The 22,914-nt window shown below is 48.0% G+C and overlaps 1 protein-coding gene across 7 annotated transcripts; it reads right to left on the reverse strand.

Annotated features, from left to right (window-relative positions):
- Window positions 1–496: 496 nt before the first annotated feature.
- On the reverse strand, window positions 497–22,713 carry PARP16 (poly(ADP-ribose) polymerase family member 16). 7 transcript variants are annotated; one of them, XM_081227988.1, is made up of 7 exons: window positions 21,995–22,713; window positions 10,693–10,830; window positions 8,130–8,336; window positions 5,187–5,358; window positions 3,629–3,770; window positions 1,842–1,920; window positions 497–1,235 (listed from the first exon to the last, which is right to left on the reverse strand). In XM_081227988.1, the coding sequence occupies exons 1-7, from the start codon at window positions 22,166–22,168 to the stop codon at window positions 1,128–1,130; spliced, it is 1,020 nt and encodes a 339-aa protein (XP_081084114.1). In that variant the 5' UTR covers window positions 22,169–22,713; the 3' UTR covers window positions 497–1,127. The 7 variants fall into 7 exon arrangements, with proteins under 7 accessions (XP_081084114.1, XP_081084113.1, XP_081084117.1 ...); XM_081227987.1 differs by having other exon boundaries at window positions 1,842–1,923; XM_081227991.1 differs by lacking the exon at window positions 10,693–10,830 and having other exon boundaries at window positions 1,842–1,923.
- Between the last annotated feature and the right edge of the window lie 201 nt (window positions 22,714–22,914).

The following is a 22,914-nucleotide window of genomic DNA, read 5'->3' on the forward strand; positions in this document are numbered from 1 at the left end:
AGCTCCGCCACTTCCTAGCCATGTAACCCTGGGCAACCTATTCAACTCTCTGGGCCTTCACTTTCTTATCTGTTGTGAGGATTAAAGAAATCAGTACATGTAAGGTGCCTTGTAGGCTCCAGGGTGTCACCTCCGTATTTCCTGACCCCAGACCATGTTAAGATTCCTTGCCAAGTAGCTTCCAAAACTCCTTTATGATACCGTATAATGCCAACTTCACTCCTGAGAATGTTTGTCCATCTGCCTACCTTGCTAGACTGTCAGCTCTGTGAGGGCAGGGACAGTTTGACCTGATTCTGCTCCTATTTCTAGTGCCTGGCACACAGTAGGGGCTCATATTTGCTAAATCAATAACCATAAATCCAATGCCTACAGATATCCTGGAGATATATACTCTCCAGCAAACGGCCGCCTCAAACAAGGAAGGATAAAATTTTTCCCAACAATGAATACACAGCAGCCTCGTGCTGAGGCTGAAAGCAGTCACAAAGGCAACTTGGAAATTAGGAAAATACCTTTATTATTTCTGAAATGCTCCAATATTCAGTGTAAAAACCATGATAGTGGCTTTTTCACAACCTCACAAATTATAGAAAAGTTAATTTCCACATTCTTTACAGAAATCTCCCCCCTAAATCAGATAGGGCTCCATGACAGCTGACACGGGGCAGGAAGGGAGGGGCAGAGAATACAGCAGGTGGAACCAGGGCTCTCTGAGCACCCTGAGGCTTTCCTGAACATCTAAAGCCCAGGCTGAGTCCCAGAGACTTGCGGGCCCTGTGAGGGAGGCTCAGCCCACACACATCTGTGGCACACCGAGGCAGGCCTCTATCTCAAAGGCCAGCCGCTCACAGAAGGCCTGCAGTGTGGCACCTGTGGCTAACAGGCCACAATCAAGGCAGGCTCGTGAGAAGGAGAGCAGGAGGCAGGCCTGCAGCTCAAATCCTTCTCTCTAAAACACGGCCAGGAAAGAGGCTGTAGACACTGGCCAAATGGTGCTCTAGGTTTAGAAATTTCCCCTTTTACTCAGCTCACAAAGACGGATTTGTCAAATAGCTACTTTAAAAAAAAAAATCAGAAAACAAACATTTGGTTCCATTTCAGCTGTAATCAGCAGTTTGTAATTTTTAGAAAAAGATGACTTGATTTGCTCTTTGTTTTCTATCGGTTCTCTGACTCCTTCCTTTCTCATCCATGGTTGGGGCAGAGGGGTTACAGCTGTAGCAGAAGGCTGTCTGTTAATGTGAGAAGACTGTGAAAGTGTTTTGCACTCACGTACAAAGGCTGATGGAATTCAAAACAATCCCACCGATTTTTATGGGAAACATGACTGTTCCTCTCGGGTATCTCAAGTCAAAACAAGGCAACCGCCTAGTGATTTATAGTCCCCACTACACATTTCCGCCTTCCAGAAGGCGTGAGAGAAGGGCCAATGTCCGCCAGAAGCAATCGTAAACACCCCACTGACAGCCGGGACACTTTGTTTTTAAATGCAGCAGGACTTTCTCCTGGCAAAAAAGACAACTCCCTAAGACTATGTAGGAAGGCGCAGACAGGAAATCTCCCCCAAAACCTAAGAGTGAGGGGCCAGTAGCCTCTGTTGACTAGAGTGTGGCTGAGAGCATCATCAAAGGCAACTGATACATTTATGGCATATAAAAATTGTCCTGTGGTCCCCAACTGGCCCCCAGGCTTGACCTAGCTGGATGTGAGGCCCGGGAGGGACAGAACAAGTTATCGTAAGGCACATGGTTGCGGTGGTCCCCACACCAGGCCCAGAAAGATCATCTCTTCACGCGATTCCAAAAGTGTTGGAAAGCTGAGGAGTTGAGGACACTCACTATGAGCAGCAGCAGCAGATACAGGGATATCATGACCGTGAACCAATGGCTGGAAACCCAGGAGAGTTGGCTTGAAGCCCTGCTTCAGGGGGAAAAAAGAGTTGATGTTGGAACAAAGAGAAAAACATTTTTTTAAAGTGTATGCAACAACTTCCGGCTCAAAGAAGATGAAATGATCAATTTCATCCTCTGAGTGAGCCATGAAAAGAAGCTTTGTGCGTGCTCCTTTGCTCAAAAAATCTGGGGCTGGGCTTCCCTGGTGGCGCAGTGGTTAAGAATCCACCTGCCAATGCAGGGGACACGGGTTCGAGCCCTAGTCTGGGAAGATCCCACATGCCGCGGAGCAACTAAGCCCATGGGCCACAACTACTGAGCCTGTGCTCTAGAACCCGTGAGCCACAGCTACTGAAGCCCACATGCCTGGAGCCCAAGCTCCGCAACAAGAGAAGCCACCTCAATGAGAAGCCCGCGCGCCATAGCGAATAGTAGCCCCTGCTCGCCACAACTAGAGAAAGCCGTGCACAGCAACAAAGACCCGATGCAGCCACAAATAAATAATAAATTAATTAATTTAAAAAAAAAAATCTGGGGCTATTTGCCCCGGCGCTGACACGCCTTTCACCAGAACATTTTCTAAATGTACAAAGACAGCGATGCAATGAGCTCATCCTGATCTTTTCTTTTATAGCTCCTCTTGTACCTTTTATAACCTGTCTTTTCCTAAGCAAGACTTTGGTATCTAGAAGGATGACCTCACTAAGGGTGTCTGATCAGATGACAGCAGGTGGCAGGGTATTCAGCAAAAGTCTTTTCACTTTCAGACATGCACAGGTATTATTCTGAGCAGGGGGAATCCTCTTCTGCCTGCTGGGAGATGATCTAAACCATCCAAGTGTGTACTAGAGAGACACTCCAGGAAGAAGTGGGAAAGGAATGGAATTTTCAACTTGAAAAAGCCGGATGATTTTAAACCAAAGGATAATGTCCCCCAAACTTAGGAACCCTGTACATATTTCCCAGATTTAAGGAGGGAGGATTTTACTAGATACTGAATTCTGAAGCATAGAATCCACTGGTGTGTACAAGTAGGAGTCAAGAGTATTAACAATAACCCTTTTCCTGTCTTACCTGCTCACCTGCTGCTCATCCCCATGAGAAACTCTACCATGGACCCCCAACAATGTGACAAAATCTCAAAGTGACCCGCAACCCTGGAGAGCCCTGCCATACCCTCGAAAACACAATGCTGAGACGGCATGAGGAATCCACCACTCTCAGGTTCTTAGGAGCTGGAAGGCCTCATCTGCTGTTGGATTCAACACTCTCATTTTAAAGATAAAGATGAAGCATCTCAGGTCCAGAGAGGAGCAGGTGGTGGTTCGACAGCCACCTTGGGAAGTGACCAAGCTGGACGGCACATAATCCCAGCCAGATCCTGGCACCGCCCTGCCTCTCAACGCAAGCCAATGAGTGGGTTTCAGACTGTGATCAGGAGCCCAAGTGGCGAAGGGGCTTCACAGTTTGGCTTCATTCAGTCCCTCAAGTTATTTATGTTAACGAAGCTCTTCTACACTAGAATGTACAGTCCCTTAGGGCCAGGACCAGATTTTATTTGACCTGTATTCCTCACTTCTTACCCCTTACATAAAGCAGAGTGCTTAATATATTTTATACCTAGCTGAGGTGTAAGGCTGGGGGAGAGGAGCTGCTGATATCTAAGAACCCAATACTATGAATGCAGCCTTTAGCTGTTCTCCTGGACCTCACACAGGGACCATCCTTCTCACCTCTTGGGCTGCTTCTGTGAGTACACCAGCAGGTACTTCACTCGCAGGAGCTGGTTATTGGTGACCACAAAGTACTTTGGAGGGATGTCTCCCCCTTCACTGTGCTTGATCCTCGCTCTCCTGCGATCTATCTCCTTGGAATCTAAATAAGGAGATAAAGCACAACTTTACAGGGGGAAGATACAATAATAACAGAAACAAACTGAAAAGAAACGGGTCAAGCACCCTGGTCCTGAGGGTGGAGAAGCCCCGGGAGGCAGAGGAATGGGCTGTGTGTGTACGTGAAGCAGGACTTAAAAATAGGAGAGTCCGACAAGCAGACAACCGGGAAGAGGAAAAGGAATAGGAAACTAAAAGGGATACAAGAGGAAAAGAAAAAAAAAACTGAGTGGGGAAAGCAGAGGGAAGAAGCAGATTGATGGCCATAACAAAAAAATAATCTGGGACTAGAAATAAGACTTGATCTGAAACAAACTTTTTAACAGCATTTTAAATTAACCGTTCTGGATTCGAGCTTCTTAGAACACTTATCTTCCACCTTTTGTACCAAGACTTGTTTAAAAAAACAAAACAAAACGTTTCCTTTTAGTAACATGAAAAAGCTTTACCAAAAAGAACCAAAACACAACAAAAAAACCCACAAAGGTCAAAGCTTCGTGACAGCAGACGTTGCAAGGTTTTGTCCTAATGTTTAATGTCACGGTTTGCAGACTTCCTAAGAATTACAAAAGCGAATATTCATGCTGTCTGGTTTGGGAGAGTGGCGTCAGACCTGGGCCCATTCCTCAGAATTCCAACTGTTTTCCATTAGAGGCCAGGAACAGACAGTTTTCTCAATTCTCCTTTTCTCAGTGGAACCAACAGGCCAGCTCTGGAGACTAGAATGACAGTTCTATGACTTCTGCCTTTGAGGACAAAACAGCAGGGGTCACGGGGCAAAGATCTAAGGCACATATCAGGAGAGTGGACTGAGGTGGCCCACTATTCATCCACTCCCTAGAGAGCTCAGGATTCACCCCCATGGCCTCAGGTGCCCCTCACATCCTCTGGGGGCTCCAGCACACACCAGAGCAGCCTGGAGGAATAGCGTGTGGATGCAAGTCTTTAGCTTCAGTTTAGCAAATGTTTATTGAATGTCAAGTACGTACCAGACTCCCTGCTGACCCCAGGTGCCCAAGAGTGAATCAGATCCAGTTTCTACCTTCAGTGAGACTGTGCTCTGGCCTCACACACTCATTTTCATCTTCTCCACCCCAAAGCTTTCCTTGAGCACTTGGACCCACCATGATTGCCCCTTCCTCTGAGCTGCTGCTGTGGACCTCATCAGCACCCTCAGCTGGCACTCCCTAAACACTGCCCTGTAGTCAGTGATATCTTTTCCACTGTGTGTTTAGTCCATAAGGAGACTGCTCATTCCCTGAAGGCAGGCCCTGTCCTACATTGTTAACCCAGCCCATCCCTTGGCATGCAATGGGTGCTCCACCCAACAGCTGGGTCAAAGGCAAAAGCCTGACACCCAGAGGCCTGCAGCCCAGGTCTGGGCCAAGTGCTCACTCACCCTTCTTCTTCGTTTGGCACTTGACGTCTGGATGGTCAATGACCTCGCACACGGCCACACAGCTAAGGATGGGGCCCAGGAGGCTGCGCTGCCACCCATGGCCATGGGGGCTATAAATGAGAGCCAGGCTCAAGTCACTGGTGAGGTAGGTCCCTTCCCCGAACAAGGATGTCTGAAATGGCAGAGATCAACAGAAAAGAAACAGGGCTGGGTGAATGCAGAGTTGACACAGCAAGATGACACAGGTCTTTCTTCAACAGAGTTGTTAACACAATCTTCAAGCCTCTTTTTTTTCCCAGCAAAAGGCATAAGATCAAATAATCCTATGACATCGTCATAGGGTTATTACAAAACACATTTCTATCTGACAACAGTTTAACTGATTGTGGATGTGGCTAACTAACCTGGCAAACTAGTAGTTCCAGTGCTTAAGGCTGAGTAAGAAAACCACAGGTATAAGAGTCAAACAGACCCAAGTTTGAATCCTGCCTCTCTCTAACAAGCTAGCAAGTTATATAAACTCTCTGGGTCTCAGTTTCTACATCTACAAAGTGGTGATAACAGTGTCTCCTTCATAAGGTCATGGGCAAGGATTCAATGAGATGATGCACATAAAGCACCACACAGAACACCTGGCACAAGACAGGGGTGGGTATGCCATCGCAGGCTCTTATGTCGTAGTATATCAGTAATTCCTGCTACATGAATGTGTTAAGCATGGTTACACTGACAAGCTTGCAGAAGCAAAGTCATACCCTTATGTACAGGGAGGGGGTAACACCTGAATGACTAAGGGAAGTAATCTGAGTCATTACTTGGAAAAGAAACGCACCTCTCAGACCAGAAACTGTAACCAAATAAGGCAGGCCTATATGAGGGGCAGGGTAAGTTTTGCTCTTTGTGTTGGTGTTGACCAAGATAATGTCCAAAATTCTAGGAGGCAGGTCCCTGGTGGTGATGCTAATTTGGTGTCCTCCACGAGGAAGCATGCCAGGTGAAAGAGAAGGATCTCAGGTGAAACACCTACAAGCTGAGGCTACAGCAGGCAGAGCAAACACATCCTTTGCCCATGGTAGACATCAATAATCAACCATGATGCCGACATAAAAATATCAATCATGGCACTCATTCATACTGACACAGAATCCTTCTCAGCACAACATTCTAGGTAACTGCTACCAGTGGATAGAATTTGACATGAGCTGTAATCCAGATGCTATTCTTGGGCCACAGTGTCAGTACCTTAAGATGATGAATGGCCTCAAACAGCTCACTGAATGTCCTCTACTTGCTAACTGAGAAACATCCCAGTCAGTGGCACCAGGCTTCCACAACTCTAAGCCGATTAAGTGAAGCTTAGGGGAAATGAAACAAGCCTTTCCTTGGACTTATTACAGTGTCCCCATGTCTCAAAAGTTAACACAGACCTTCTCCAAGGACATGGATGTCCTCTGAGCTGACCCCACATCCATTTCTGCTTATGCCTGCCATGTATACACCATTCCTTAGACTCAAGAACCATGAGCAGGAGAGCACAATATCAGGAAACTTGGGGTATCCCTACGAGAAAAACAATCTCAGAGCTTCAACTGGCAGGTAGGCTCCCTCAAGCAAGCCCCTCACTGAAAACCCAGACAGAGGAGGCCAGAAGAGCATCCACTTCACCAAAGGACTATGATGAGATGCTTATAAGCAGGAAACTCCCTCAGGCACTGAAGTGAAGGTTTGGTTACAAGACTGGAATCTGCAGGCAACTTCTCCAGGTGGGCTCTGGTGTGAAGCAGAGGCCCCCTGGATTCCAGTAGCCTGGCCATAATAATAAGCTGAGAGCCAGTGTAAACAAGCCCATCATCCTCGCAAAACCCAACTGTGCTAATCAGCGGCAGCAGTGCTGGAAAAGTCTCTCCAGCCTCGGGGCTGCATCAGCCACGACTGAGCCCACAGCTCGCAGAGCCAGCCCCCCAGACAAGGCAGATGCTGGGATGACTGGGGGAAAGGCTGCAGCCCTCCAGACATCCCAGAGTCACTCTCCATCAGCCTCTAAAAGCAGCCACTGCTTCCTTGGTACTTAAGTATAGGAAGAGCCCTTTGCATACATGAACTGTTTCAATCCTAACAGGGCACCAGCACGTGGGCAATGGAATCCCATTTTACAGATGAGGACACCAGGGCTCCGAGAGGTTAAGTAAACTTCCCCAGGACGGCAGAGCTGCAAAGATGGTCTTTTTGGCTCTTGTCTGTATTCTTCCTCCTTCGCCTCACTAAGGGACAAAATAAGTGCTGGCAAAGAAGGGGTGGTTGACACTCCTAAAAAAGGAAGGAAAGGTGCTCAAGGAGGGAGCTCCTCTCCTGTTTCCCCAAGGGCTGGCTCTGTTGGCGGGTCCCCTAGGCAAGTGCTTCTCAAATTTCAACATGCATATGAATCACCTGGGAGTTTGTTAAATTGTGATTTCTGATCAGGTAGTCTGGGGTGGGCCTGAGATTCCACATGTTCAACAAGCTCCCAGGTGATGTGGATGCCGCTGCTCCAGGGATCATGCTGAGGAGGGAGGGCTGGCCACCCACTGGGAACACCTGGTGAGCTCTGAAAGCACACTGGTGCCCGGGCCCCACATTGGTTGGGGATGCGGCCAGGCACTGGGATTTTTAATAGCTCCCCAAGTGATTCTAAATGTGCAGCCAAGGCTGGGAACCATCTTTAAACCGATGCTTCTCAAACGTTAATCAGTATAGGAGTCACCTCGAGACCTTGTTAAAATGCAGGTTCTGACTCAGAAGGTCAGGTGGGCCCAGGCTTCTGCCTTTTCACAGGCTCCCGAGCGATGCTGCTGCTGCTGGTCTGCAGACCACACTTTGAGTGGCAAGGCCTTAGTGAGCCTACCCACCCTCACCCCTACCAGCCCTGACACACAGCCCCCCCATGTCAGCAGCCTTGGGCCCCACCTTGTTCAGGTGGCAGTGCAGGCCATTGTGGATGATGGAATGGAAGTTTTCTAGGCGGCTCCCATGGAAGGCGTAGATTAGGTCTCGTTCTCCTTTGGTCTCATAAAATTTGGCGTTGGCTGGGTCGGAGTACTCAATTTCAAACAGGAAGTCCGGCACGGGGACAGGCGTGTGAGGGGCACCAGTCAGCTTTTGGATCTTTTCAAACTTGAAAACATGCAAGAAGTTGAAGTTTTATTTGGGAAGTTGGTTAAATGTGCTGCCAAAATGGCCTCCTAAAGCCTTGGGCTTAACGCCTATGGGCTCTGCTCATGAGAAGAACTGGCTTCACAGGAATAAAAACATCAGTTGATAAACAAGTTCAGGGCTTATGGCTCAAGGCTGCGTTCCTCTAACAGTATTTTTCCCTACAGTAGGCTAACTGAGAAGCATGAATTGCTCCTTCCAACTAAAGCTCACTTCTAATTTTCATTACACTTTCACATCTATTTCCTGCATTCCATCTTGACAATAATCTTAGGAGGTAGAAAGGTGTTATGAAAAATTACAAAAATGGCCAAAAAATTTTTTCCTCCCATCCCTGTCCATCCACCCCTCTGCAATGCAACTTTGCAGGTGGAATTCCACCAAGATTTCATCAGGAGATGGAATCTATTTCTCCACCCCTTAAATCTGGGCTTGGCCATGTGACTTCCCTTGGTAAACATATGGCAAACAGAGACTTGAAAAGAGCTTGCCCTTCCTTGTCTGCTGCTAGGAACCCTTCACAAGCCCTGCTAACCTTCTACAGGATGACAGCGTCGTAGAGGAAGGCCCCAACCACAGCAGCCATCCCGCTGAAGCCCCACACACAAGTGAGGCTACCCTGGATCAGCCCCAGGCAAGCCGGCCCCACTAATAAGAACCACCCAGCCAACCCACAGAATCACGAGAAGCAATCAGTGTTGTTTTAAGCCAGTAGATTTGGGGGATGGTTTGTTATGCAACGAAAGTTAACTGATACAGAAGGGTAAGTTCCTTCCTAAAGGGTAATAATCCTCTTCAGGGCAGAGACCACACCATTTCCAAGATTTCCAAACAGTACGTCACAGACCAAAGCCAGTCTGTGTTAAAGTTTTCTCTGGGTTGTGATTACATGACAAAAATAAGGGCAATTTAACAGATATATTTACATTGATGTAAGGTTGCCATGATCCCTTCTTTGGAAGAACTGTCCTTTATTCTGAGGTCAGGACCATCTTTTTTTTTTTGTATTAAAATATCCCTTTATAAAATGATACATGGTAGACAATATCCTTATTTGGGCACAACAAAAAGTTGATAATCCTGGGTCCCAACACTCCATATTTTAATGGAACTTCGCAGATGGGATTGGGATTTGAACCCAGAGCCTGAGGACTTCCACTACTATAATCAAAAATCAAGAGCAACTGCCTTATCTACTTTACAAATAGCACCCAACTCCAGTAGGCGCTTGATGCCCTTATGAGGAATGAGTAAATGAATGAATAAATCTAAATTTAACAGATGACAAAAGTGAAACCCAGAGATCATCTAGGAGTTAGCAGCCCAGCCCGATCTGAATACAGGTCTCCTGACTCCCACTCCAGGGCTGTTTATGTTATCTTACCATCCAACATGGATGGAGGATGTCCCTAGACACCAGAAACCGAGATGCCAAATTCTATGCCACTTAAGGAGGATTTCTGTCTTTAGCAGGAACTTATAAAACTGAATGCTCTTAAATTAAAACTGATTAAGTGAGGAATAGTACAAACTCCTGCTGCCACTTACAGGAAAGAACACCTGATCAGGGATGTGCCTGTCCTACACCCTGATCCTTGTCATCTCAGTCCGTGCCCACGAGATCGCAGCCAAGCAAGGGAAGCCAAATTATGGAATATCTGGCCTGTGCCAGAGACTATACTGCGGGTGAGATACATTCTATTATAGCTCCCTTCTGAGGTAACTATTAATATTCTCAATTTACAAACGGGGAAAAGAAGACTCAATAACAGATGGGAGTGGGATTTGAACCCAGAGCCTGAGGATTTTCACCACTTCAGGTTCTGCCTCTTTGCTTCCTGACAGCTGGAATGTTTGGTCCACCCTTGTCAGAAGTACCTGGGGTGCTTGTGATACCCAACTTTTACTGAGCCCCTAGCATGTGCCCTTAGGCATTGTTCTAAGTGAGAAAATTCATTTAATTCTCACAGCCAGTTCCCTGATGGAAGTATACTATTATTATCCCCATTTTACAGATGAGGAAACTGAGGTACTGAAATGCACCCAGTAACCAGCTCAAGGTCCCGCTAGTAAGAGGGAGAACACAGCTTTGTAGTGCCAGTGCTCAAATAACCAGCTAGTAAGAGGGAGAACACAGCTTCGTACTGCCAGTGTACAAGTTCCTGGGCCCCACTCTAGACACAGAATCAGAATTTCTGGGGACACAAGGTCCAGGAATCTGCATTTTCAATAAGCTTCCCAGGTCATGCTGGTGCACAAAGAGGTCCCAGAGCCCTCCAGGCCCAGGAATCTGTGATCCTATAGACCAAAGTCTCACCTCTGACTTTCCTGCACTGTGGATTGTCAGGACCTTTGAGGATAAAATCCAGCTCACCAGGTCCCAGGCCCATGTGTCTTTGTCTCCTGAGGACTGGAGAAGTTCTTTCAGGTTGGGTAACTTAGTGGCATCTGCAAGCTGAAGTGAGGAAAACCTCCGTTAGCAAGGATCCTGGACAAAATGATAGTAACCCCAGGTGCCCTCTAGTGGTAAGGCAGGCGACCTGCACTTCTTTCATGTTCCAAGGAATTTCTTCAGAGGGAAATGCTACAGGTCTACGATCCCTTTCCAAATACTGCCCAACTCCAAATGTTCTGAACACTGGAAGGTTATCTGTAACTCAACTGGTACAAAACCTAACCTGAGCTGATGTGAGGTGCGTTTAATCTTAATTATCCCACTTTGTGTTACTACTGATGAGATGCATTTTGCTGCAGGACTATTAATACCTGATTATGGGATGCACCCCGCTGGAGGTGGTATATACACATGTGGGTAAAGGGTTACAAAGCCTTTTCCCTTCAGCATGAGTTAATCTTCTGTTAACCTGTTCCCCTGGAGACCAGACAAAGGTAATATAGCAACTACATACAGAACCAGGCAACGCTGCTTTTGGTAAAGATGACCCAGAACGGTAACTGCATCTGGACTGGAGGAAACTGAGTGGGGAATCCATGGTTTTGGGTCTCCCTGAGTGTGGTGACTTTTTGTGAGGACACTGGCAGCTATGTCTATGGTGTTCTTACGAGAGGGACCAGCCTCCATGGAACATGGGGCTTCATTAGACCAGTGCAGTTCCTGCAGCCACCCAACGTGAATCTCATCTCCTTACACCTGAACTGTCCCTCTCGGGGGTAAGACTAGCTCCTGGACCTCTATGTGGACTATAGCAAGGACTTCTGCAGAAATGGAATGCCCTCCTGTGAGCTGTGATCCATCCCAGAGCCTTCTGATTTAGGCTGGTACCCGGTGTGGCCTGTGACAGGTGTCTTGAGGTGGACAATACTGCCTTTGTAAAATCAGGCAGAATCAATTCCGAAACAGATTTGGTGCCAGGATTTCTGATAAGGGACTGTGGACCTGGACTAGCAGAGAGCTACAAGGTATCTGTAGCTTTTGCTCAGAAATTAAAACTGACTAGAAGCCAGATCTCTCCAGCATGGCATTTAAAACACCACTGCAGACTGGTGCCATCTGTGAACACACCTCCTCCAAGCTTTGCTCACTCAGTTCCCTGGAGCGCCCCTTCCCCACCTCTACCAACCCAGGCACCCCCTCTCCTCCAAAACCCTAAAGCACTCAGCCCCAATACTCTCTTCCCAGAATGGCCAGGACTCGCGGAGACCGAGGACTGTCTTATGTTTTTCTAGTTCTCCTGTTTCCTGGATGTAGAAGAAAGAGCAGACAGATCTCAGATTGAATCCCTGCTCCTTAGGCAAAGCACTAGACCTGGCTGAGCCTCGATCTCTCTAACACGGGAACCCCACTATCTCCATGTGGATTGTCAGAAAGATTAAAGAAGGTAACAGAATCTCAGGGTCTGGTCTATACAGTGTATGTCCATTTCTGTTCTTTTCTGTATTTCTCCCTGGACAACACATACCTTTCCTAGGGATGTAGTTGGTACTTCATGAATACCAGTAGCTTTTCCCCCTGTTTCTAGATAGTTCACTGTTGCCAACCTTGGGGGGTTTATTTCTTAACCCTGTAGTTGAAAATCAGAAACCTTTCAGGGCTGCTTTATTCCTGTCTCTATTTATAAAGATTCAATCAATAGCCTCAGGCTTCTGAAAAAACTCTCTCTACATGCCTTGCAGGCCATCCGTGAGGATCCAATTTAAAAACATGGATGTGAAAAATGGGCAGAAGAACAAAATAGACATTTCTCCAAAGAAGATATACAGACAGCCAACAAACACATGAAAGAATGCTCAACATCACTAATTATTAGAGAAATGCAAATCAAAACCACAATGAGGTATCACCTCACACCAGTCAGAATGGCCATCATCAAAAAATCTACAAACAATAAATGCTGGAGAGGGTGTGGAGAAAAGGGAACACTCTTGCACTGTTGGTGGGAATGTAAATTGATACAGCGACTATGGAGAACAGTATGGAGGTTCCTTAAAAAACTAAAAATAGAACTACCATATGACCCAGCAATCCCACTACTGGGCAGATACCCTGAGAAAACCATAATTCAAGAAGAGTCATGTACCACAATGTTCCTTGCAGCTCTATTTACAATAGCCAGGACATGGAAGCAACCTAGGTGTCCATCAACAGATGAATGGATACAGAAGATGTGGCACATATATACAATGGAATATTACTCAGCCATAAAAAGAAATGAAATTGAGTTATTTGTAGTGAGGTGGATGGACCTAGAGTCTGTCATACAGAGTGAAGTAAGTCAGAAAGAGAAGAACAAATACCGTATGCTAACACATATATATGGAATCTAAAAAAAAAAAAAATGATTGTGAAGAACCTAGGGGTAGTACATGAATAAAGACGCGGACATAGAGAATGGACTTGAGGATAAGGGAAGGGGGAAGGGTAAGCTGGGACGAAGTGAGAGAGTGGCATGGACATATATACACTATCAAATGTAAAATAGATAGCTAGTGGGAAGCAGCCGCATAGCACAGGGAGATCAGCTCGGTGTTTTGTGACCACCTAGAGGGGTGGGGTAGGGAGGGTGGGAGGGAGACGCAAGAGGGAGGAGATATGGGGATATATGTATATGTATACCTGATTCACTTTGTTATAAAACAGAAACTAACACACCACTGTAAAGCAGTTATACTCCAATAAAGATGTTATAAATAAATAAATAAATAAAAACATAGATGTGTAGATGCTCCATAAGTGTTGATGCTACACAGCAGGGAGGTAGAAAGGTAAATAATTATGACTTAAAACTATTCACTGTCATAACAAAGACGGATACAAACTACAAAAGGGACCAGGCAGGACGCCTGTTGGGTAGGCGCTTTGAGAAAAGGGGGTGGTCAGGAAAGTCTTCAAAGGGGAGGTGCTGTGTGATCGGGTTGGACAGGCAAAGGCACAGAAGCATGGAAGTGCAGCATGTAGTCAGGGATGTGGGTGGCAATGAGGGAGGTTAACTGTGCGAGCTCTCCTCCTGGGCGGCCCAGGTCCAAACCTGGGCTCTTACACCCCTTACTAGCTGTGTGACTTGGGTGAGTTAACCTCCGGTGTCTCAGTTTTCTCAAACATATAATTGGGACAATATGAGCCACTTCCCAGGATGCCAGTGAAGGTTAACCAAGTTAAACTAGTGCAGTGCTTAGAGCAACAGGAAGGTATTAAGTTAGTGGGACTGCCATGATTGTTGTCATCATTAACTGCAAACAGTTCGGTGTGCCTGGAGCCTAGAGTATGCGGGGGGGGGGGGGGGGGTTGCCAGGAGGAACCGGAGTGAGGTGACTTGAGATCAGCCAGTGAAGGGCCTTGTATCCCCCTTGGGGACTCTGGCCTTTATTCTGTAGGCAACATGGAGCCACTGAGGGTACCTGAAGATGCATTCCGAATGACATACCCTCAGGCACACCTCGGCCTCCCCTGTCCCTCTTTTCTACTCCTGGTCCACACCTGTTATGCCAGAGCCAGAGCAGTCTTCTCTCCCATTGGGATTACCACTGGGATTACCATTCCCATCACTGCTCTCAAATCCCACCTGTGAGCTGCAGCCTTTGCCAACAGTCCAGATCAAAGCACAGGGGGCCTCACAAAAGGACCGTCAGTTAACCCAGGCCCCTTTCAGGGGTTCAGTCTGTGGAAGTAGGAGAGAACTCTCCCAACTCTGAGCTGGGCCCAGGCCTCTTCCAGGGCTCAGGCCCTCAGACACACTGCTGCCTGCCCACTGCTGCCTGTGTGTCCTGCAGGGCTGCCCTCGTTGTCCCCACTCTTAACCCCTCAGCTGACCTCCCTGATGTCCTGTTTCACTTTTCAAGCGACTCTGAAAAATCAATCTGCTACAAAAAGTTCACAGGATTCTTCCTCTTGTGACCAAACCTGTCTGTATTTGAGCAGGGCTTTCTGAGGACCAGGTAGAGACTGTATTTTTTTTTTTTTTTTTTTTTCTGTACGCGGGCCTCTCACTGCTGTGGCCTCTCCCGTTGCGGAGCACAGGCTCCGGACACACAGGCTCCGCGGCCATGGCTCGCGGGCCCAGCCGCTCCGCGGCATGTGGGATCTTCCGGAATAGGGGCACGAACCCGTGTCCCCTGCATCGGCAGGCGGACTCTCAACCACTGCGCCACCAGGGAAGCCCTAGACTGTATTTTATCTGGCAACCAGCGTGTAGTCAGGGACGTGGATGGCAATGAGGGAGGTTAACTGTGCGAGCCCTCCTCCCAGGCAGCCAGATAACATACAGCCTGCTCAGTTAAATTTGAATTTCAGATAAACAACAATATTTTTTTAAATATAATATAACCCATGCAATATTTGGGGCATACCTGTGCTAAAAAAATTATTTGTTGGTTCTCTGAAGTTCAAGTTTGTATTTCGGTCTATATTTTTTAATCTGCTAAATCTAGCAACCCTCCCCTTAACAAGGCCCTTCAGAATCTGGGCTGGCCTCTGCCTAAGAGAACCTCCTGCCACCGGCTTCCCACCTGCTCCCCCCATGTTGTTCCTCAGCTGCCCTATGTCTCTCCTCCCCTGTGCTTCTGCAGCTGCCCAGCATGACATTCAGTCTTCAAAGCCAGGCTAAGGTCACCTGCACTGTCCCTGACCCCCATGACCTCTGTGCTCCCCTTGTGCTCAGTGCAGAATCCCAGGTTGGTCCTTGACTCTCTGGGACCATCTCAAATCTGCTTAAGACAAACGCTTCCTGAGGGCCAACCACATCTTACGTATCCTGGAGTCCCAGAGGCCAGCCTGCAACCTGACATGAAGTTCAGAATGAGATAGTAATAGCTACGATTTGTTGAGGCCTTATCATGTGCCAGGCACTGGGCTAAATGCTGTGCATGTCTCGTCTCATTTTATCCTCACAACAGCCTAGCTTATAGATGATCATCAGAGACATGCAAATCAAAACCACAATGAGGTATCACCTCACACGTGTCAGAAGGGCTATCTACCTACCTACCCACCTACCACTCCTAGGTATGTATCTGAAGAAAAGGAAAACACTAATTTGAGAAGACACATGCGCCCCAACGTTCATAGCAGCATTATTTACAATAGCCAAGATATGGAAGCTACCTAAGTGTCCATCAGCAGATGAATAGATAAAGAAGATATGTGTTTGTGTGTGTGTGTGTATACACACACACACACATGCACACACGCACACTATGGAATACTACTCAGCCATAAAAAAGAATGAAAATTTGCCATTTGCAACAACATGGATGGACTTGGAGGGTATTATGCTAAGTGAAATAAGTCCAACAGAGAAAGACAAATGATATCACTTATATGTGGAATCTAAAAAATAAAACTAGTGAATATAACAAAACAGCAACAGACTCACAGATATAAAGAACTAGTGGTTATCAGTGGGAAGAAGGAAGCGGGGGCAGGAGAGAGGTACGGGATTAGGAGGTACAAACTACTATGTACAAACTAGACAAGCTACAAGGATATGTTGTACAGTGCAGGGAATATAGCCAATATTTTATAACAATTATAAATGGAGTATAACCTTTAAAAATTGTGAATCACTGTTATACACCTGAAACCTATATAATACTGTAAATCAACTAAACCTCAATAGAAGAATTTTTTTAAATTTTAAAACATAAATACATACATACATACAAGTGAGGAAACTAAGGCTTAGAAAGGTTAAGTACTTTGCCTAGGGTCACACAGCTATTCATTGGCAAGGCAGAGACATGAAGCCAGGTGGCCTGACTCCAGAGTCCATTCTCTGTGATGCTCTCCTACCAAATCAATGGAGAAATTTAGTAATTGACTGAATATTTTAGCCCAAAAGAGCCAATCCAAGTAGGACTTTAAGAGGCTACTTGGGAAGCTTTAGGTATGTTTCCTGAATAACACAACCAAGACTGCTACTGGGTATGCTTAAGCCCTGTCAAACGTAGGGAGAAAGATGTATGTCATGAGTAGTATGGGGCAAGGTCAGGAGACAGAAAACCCTCCATCTAGACAAGAGTTATGAACTACAGTTGGTGACAGTGGAAGGCATTTATCAACAACTGGCTTGAGGAGAAAGTGTGCAGGAGGAAGGCAGGCGTTTCTGGGGGCTGGGGGGCAGGCAAAGGGAAAGGTTTTCAGAGCAAGTAGGATGGGAGTGGGGCCTGGAGTGAGGGGGAGGAATTTGAGAAAGAGCATTCCCAGTGGGAAAGAACATGGCGAGGAGGCAGAGAAGGAAACAGTGCCTGTCCCAAAAGGTGGTCCAGGGCTCAAATGTCCCTAGGGCCAGAGAGGTGATGAAAACGAGTAAGGGGTTATCCAGGAAACAGTAGTAAGGACTGGGTTGAACTGGAGACCCCTGGCCTAGCAAAGGGTCCAGCCACCAACCCCCCAGCTCCAGCTGCTTTCTGCCCAAGGGCGACCTCTACCCAGGCTATGGAGCCTCAGATTTTTTTTTCTTTTTAAAAGAAATCAGTAAGCTGCATTTTTTTTTTTTTTTTTTTGGCCACACCTGAAAGCTTGCAGGATCTTAGTTCCCTGATGGACCAGGGATGGAACCCATGTCCCCTGCAGAGGAAGGGTGCAGTCCTAACCGCTGGACCACCAGGGAATTCCCCCCACACACACACTTTTTTTTTTTTAATTTCCGAATTTCTAAAAGACCAGAGGACAAACAAAATCTGTCATCCCACAGGCCACATTTTTGCAGCCTCTGCTCTGAGGAATAAGGAAGGATTCAGTTGGAGAAGTGGCTGAGGGAGGCTGGGCCAGTCCTGAATGTTGGGCAGTGCTAGGCAATCACAGGGGTTTGAGAAAGGAAGTCTCAGGAAAGAGGTGGTCTGGGTGACTGAGAAGCCAAGGGCAGGGAACCAGCAGTGGGTGAGCAGAGGAGAGAGAGGACCAGTGACCTTAGAAGGAGACAATTCAATCTCCTCGCTTTGAGTCAGGAGGCAGCAGGATGGCCCAGTGAACACTCTGCGACCGTGCAGATCACAATCTCCTGGGGAGGCGGCCCAAGAATCTATGTTTACAGAAGTTGCCACAAGTGATGCTTACCACCAGGAAAAGGTGGGGATACTCAGGTTTAGGTGTTAAGCAATGTTGTCCTAGAAGGGCTGGCAGCAGGAAAGAACATCTGAAAAAAATCCTTGTCTAGGAAGATGCCAAAGGCCATAGTTACTAGTTGTGGGTGGAGGTGCTGGAAGGAAATGAACCAAAGGTATAACCAAGGTCACCAGCCTCAGGGACCTGACAAACAGAGTGACACCTGGAAGTGGGGTGGGCAGGATAGGTGGAGGTGGTGGGCCGCTGAGATGAAGGTGGGAAAGATGGACTGCACAGTTACATACAGGTACACCTTGCTTTGCATAAACCTAAGGTATGAAAAGCCAGATTTACTAAAACAGATTGGGGGTGAAAGTCTACAAGAGTCCGCTTCGTAAAAGAGTCATCAGGGGGCTTCCCTGGTGGCGCAGTGGTTGAGAATATGCCTGCTAATGCAGGGGACACGGGTTCAAGCCCTGGTCTGGGAGGATCCCACATGCCGTGGAGCAACTAGGCCCGTGCACCACAACTACTGAGCCTGCGCGTCTGGAGCCTGTGCTCTGCAACAAGAGAGGTCGCGATAGTAAGAGGCCCGCGCACAGCGATGAAGAGTGGCCCCCGCTTGCCACAACTAGAGAAAGCCCTCGCACAGAAACGAAGACCTAACACAGCAAAAATAAATAAATAAATTACTAAACTCCTACCTCCAACATCTTCTTAAAAAAAAAAAAAAAAGAGTCATCAGGGGAACCCTTTAAAGGGGTGGGGTGGTTCTCTACCCTGACTACACACCGGCATCACCTGGAGCTGGAGGATGTCTGCCACCAGCACATATACTGATTACCTGATGGTGACAGAGATGATAATAGAACCTACATCGCTGAGTTGTTAGGAAGGTTAAACAAGTTACACGTAGTCCTCCTGAGAACAGAACTAAAAAGGTAATTTGAGAGGGACTTCCCTGGTGGCACAGTGGTTAAGAATACTGCCAATGCAGGGGAAACGGGTTCCAGCCCTGGTCGAGGAAGATCCCACATGCCGCAGAGCAACTAAGCCCGCGCGCCACAACTACTGAGCCTGCACTCTAGAGCCTGTGAGCCACAACTATTAAGCCCATGTGCCACAACTACTGAAGCCTGCACACCTAGAGCCTGTGCTCTGCAACAAGAGAAGCCACCGCAATGCAAAGCCCGTGCACTGCAACAAAGAGTAGCCACCACTCGCCGCAAATAAAAATAAAGCCCGCGCGCAGCAATGAAGACCCAACGCAGCCATAAATAAATAATAAATAAATTTATTTTTTTTAAAAGTTAACCTTTGAGTCAGAGAGACACAGGTTAGATGCTAAGTTCTGGGCAGCTTTTCTTTAACTTATGTAACATGTGGCAAAACGAAACCTAAAGCGTGTTTATCTAAGAATGTGCATGCCCCCAGAGGTCGCGCCGGGTCCTGCCTGGTGGGGGGCCTCTCCTCAGAAAGAGCTCCTGAAAGCCATGCCTAACAGAAAGCCAAGAATCTGCATGGCCTGGGCTAATTTCCCTAACACCAGTGCCCAATAAGGATTACAGCAACAGGGTGGGATGGTAAGAATCTGTCCGTGTTTCTCCAGTGGCCCCCAAGAGAAAGAGTGCATTGTCTAAAACTCTCCCCAAAGGGAGCCCCATGTGCAGGACAGTCTGTCTCTACCGAGGAGGTGGCTATTTGGGGCTACCCATATTGCCAATGGTCTCCAAAGGGATTACAGGTATGGGATGAAGCGTATGCCTCAAACCAAGAGCACTGATACCTATGGGGAGGGATATGGGACAGGGTGAGCTCTATCAGGGGAGCTTATACTTTATCACTTGCTTTTTTTTTTTTTTGCGGTACGTGGGCCTCTCACTGTTGTGGCCTCTCCCGCTGCGGAGCACAGGCTCCGGACGTGCAGGCTCAGCGGCCATGGCTCACGGGCCCAGCCGCTCCACGGCATGTGGGATCTTCCCGGACTGGGGCACGAACCCACATCCCCTGCATTGGCAGGCGGACTCTCAACCACTGCGCCACCAGGGAAGCCCATCACTTGCTTTTTTTATAACAAGAATATAATCAAACATTACTTGTGTAATTAAAACGAAATTTTTAAAAGGCATGAATAAATCAAAGCAATTCCAAAGATCCCTTTGTATTTATCCCATAGTCATCAAAGTAACCCGATTCTGTTCCAGCAGAAAGAGAACACACTGAGCATTCTAATCCATTTGGATGTTTCTTGGCAAAAATTAATAAAGTGCATTGTGAGGCATCATCTCTGGTGAGTTTGGTCCCTCTGACCCCCAATCTCTCCTCCTCTCTCTACTCCTCCTGAACAGATCTCTCTGTCACCCTGCCACAAGGGTCTTTCAGAAATGCATCCTGGATGTCACCAATGACCTCCCAGCCCAAAGATAAAGTCTACACATCTGGGCAGGACATGCCCAGTCCTGCTTGCTCCAGTTGGCCTCATCTCTTTCTGTTCCCCATGAAAGCCACACTAAAGTACAGACTTATCCTTCCTGGTGAGGTCCTGGCTTTCTGCCCATCCTGCTACTCCTCCTGGAATACCCCTTTCCTCCTCTCTGCTCCTCGAAATCCTCCATGTCCCTGGGGACTCAGCAGGGCATCATAACCGCCCCTGGTTAGTGCTCCCTGATTCCAGCCTACTGCCAAGGCCTGGAGTCCTGCTCTGGGCTTCCATGTTGTATATATAGGACTTACCCCATAGTATAGCTGAGCAGGCTGTTAACCTCTCCTTGAGTCTTTAATTCTGTATTCTCAGCACCTGGCCCACAATAGGACCTCCATAAATATCCACTGACAAAACTGAAGAAAGTTTCATCCCCAACACTCTGATATCACAAACTCACAAAATTAAATATCTGAATTTGCAGAACAAACCATGGGGGAAGTCAATCTGCTTGCCTCTTTCTCCAAACTCCCACTCCCTGTACCCGAAACCCCTGTGCACTGTGGTCAAGACCTGAGGTGCCCTCAACACATCCCCAGCCTAAGCTGCAATGGACCCAGGTAGGGGACAGGAGGCTGGGCCTTTGTCCCTTGACTACCTGGGAGCGATAGCAAAGAGGGTCACCCAATACTGAACACCTCATCGGAGATAATTTTAAACATCTGTTGATTCTAAACATGATCAACATTCTGTTAATGTGGTTCATAACATTAAGAGATTTTCTAATGTTGAACTAATTTTGTATTCCTGGGATAAACCCAACCTATTAATAAGGAATTATTCTTCTTATATATTGCTAGTTTCAGGATCCTAATATTTTATAGAGGATTTCTATATTTATACTCTTGAGTGACATTGGCCTATAATTTTCTTTTCTTGTATCATTCTTATTAGATTTAGTGTCAAGATTACAGTACCCTATTTTTCAATACGCTGGAAGAATTGTGTAAAACTGGATTTACTTATTCCCTCAGTGATTGGTAGGACTCACCAATGAAACTGGGTAGGCCTGGAGTTTTCTCTGAGGGAAAAATCTTTGACTACTAATTCAATGTCTTTAATGATTATAAGCTTTTGACTTTGTATTTCTTACAGAATCAATTTTGGCAAGTTATATTTTTCTAGGTAATTTCAAACCTTTGGATTACAAAGATAACTAATATCTGGAATGCTGACCCTCAGGTAAGCTCTGCAAGAAATTAAGTGCCTCCTGAATCATCACAGAAATAACAGCTCACATGTGTACTGTACATATGTTATAACTTATAAAAGTACTGGCCATATATTACCTCATCTGAAGATGAGGTCCGGGTGGCTTTGGTGACTTATGGCGTCTCATTATTTGCAAAGGGATAGATAACTTCCTATTTAGCAGAACCAGCTGATTCAGATCAACACCCTAAGCCACACTAGGAAATGTTGTGGAGGCCTATGCAACTGTTGAATTCCTCACTTCACCCCTGGGAGTCACTTGGGAGCGTGAAGGTTGTCGGGAGTGTTCTTAGCTCCTGGAAACAAACCTTCCCCAAGGCCAGGCTAGGAATGTTAAGTCCGGGGGCTGGCACCATCACTAACAGGAGTTCCACAGACAACGTGCCCTGAGAAGCAGTGGACAGCACAGGGGAAAAGTACACTCACCAGGGCCTCAAAGTCCTTGCAGTCGTGGCGGGCATAGGATGCGGGGAAGGGCCGCAGTACAGAGTCGCGCTTGTAGCTCTGCAGGGCCGAGGCGAAGAAGCTGCAGCGGAGGTCGGCAGCCAGCACGTCACGGCCCGCCGCCTCCCTGACGGTCGCCCAGCTTGCGGGCTGCATCCCGGGTCGCGGCGCGTTGCCGGGAGAGACGCGCCGGGCGGGGGCCAGGGCCGAGCCTGCGGTCAGCCGAGGGGCTGGGTCCGGGGACAGTGGGCCGGAGTCCCTAGGCCTGGGGTGAGTTACGCAGAGGGGTGAGATGACAGGGGTGAGAACGTGGTGACAAGTGTCTTCTGCGGGGGCCGGGCCGCTCGCCGCCCAGGGAGACGGGCCAGGGAGGAGAGGGATCCGGCCGGGACCGCGCGCGGGTCACAGGGGGGTTGGGCCTGGGGATAATGGAGCCTGACGGACGGGGGATCCCAGGCCTGGGGGAGGGGCTATGACATGGGGTGAGACGACAACGTACTGACACGTGTCCTCTGAAGAGGCCTGGGGTGGGGGGGTCACCCCCAGCGGGGACTGCGGGCCGAGCCCCCTCCCCACGCCCGGCGAGGCTCAGGCGCTGCACCGGCCTTCCTGCCCCGCCTCCGACAGGCGCCGCCGAAGCCCCAGCGTTCGCCTGGCTGCCCTCGGCGCTGCCTGCGTTCCGCCAGCCGTGCGCGTCCACTGGCCGCGCGCCGCGCGCCGCGCGCCGGATGGACTCCCGCGCCCCATCGCGCGCCCAGGCCTACCTGCCCTCCCGACCGCGGCTGCAGCTCCGCCCAGCCCAGCGAGGGCCCGCCCCTTCCCGCGCCCGCCTCCACCCCTCCCTGGTGCAGGGTATGTCCGCCCGACTGGGTGAGTGTCCCCCAGCTGCCAGGTGTGCGGCC

The sequence above is a fragment of the Mesoplodon bidens genome (genome assembly GCF_964165515.1).
Source record: "Mesoplodon bidens genome assembly, chromosome: 3".
Taxonomy (NCBI): Eukaryota; Metazoa; Chordata; class Mammalia; order Artiodactyla; family Ziphiidae; genus Mesoplodon; species Mesoplodon bidens.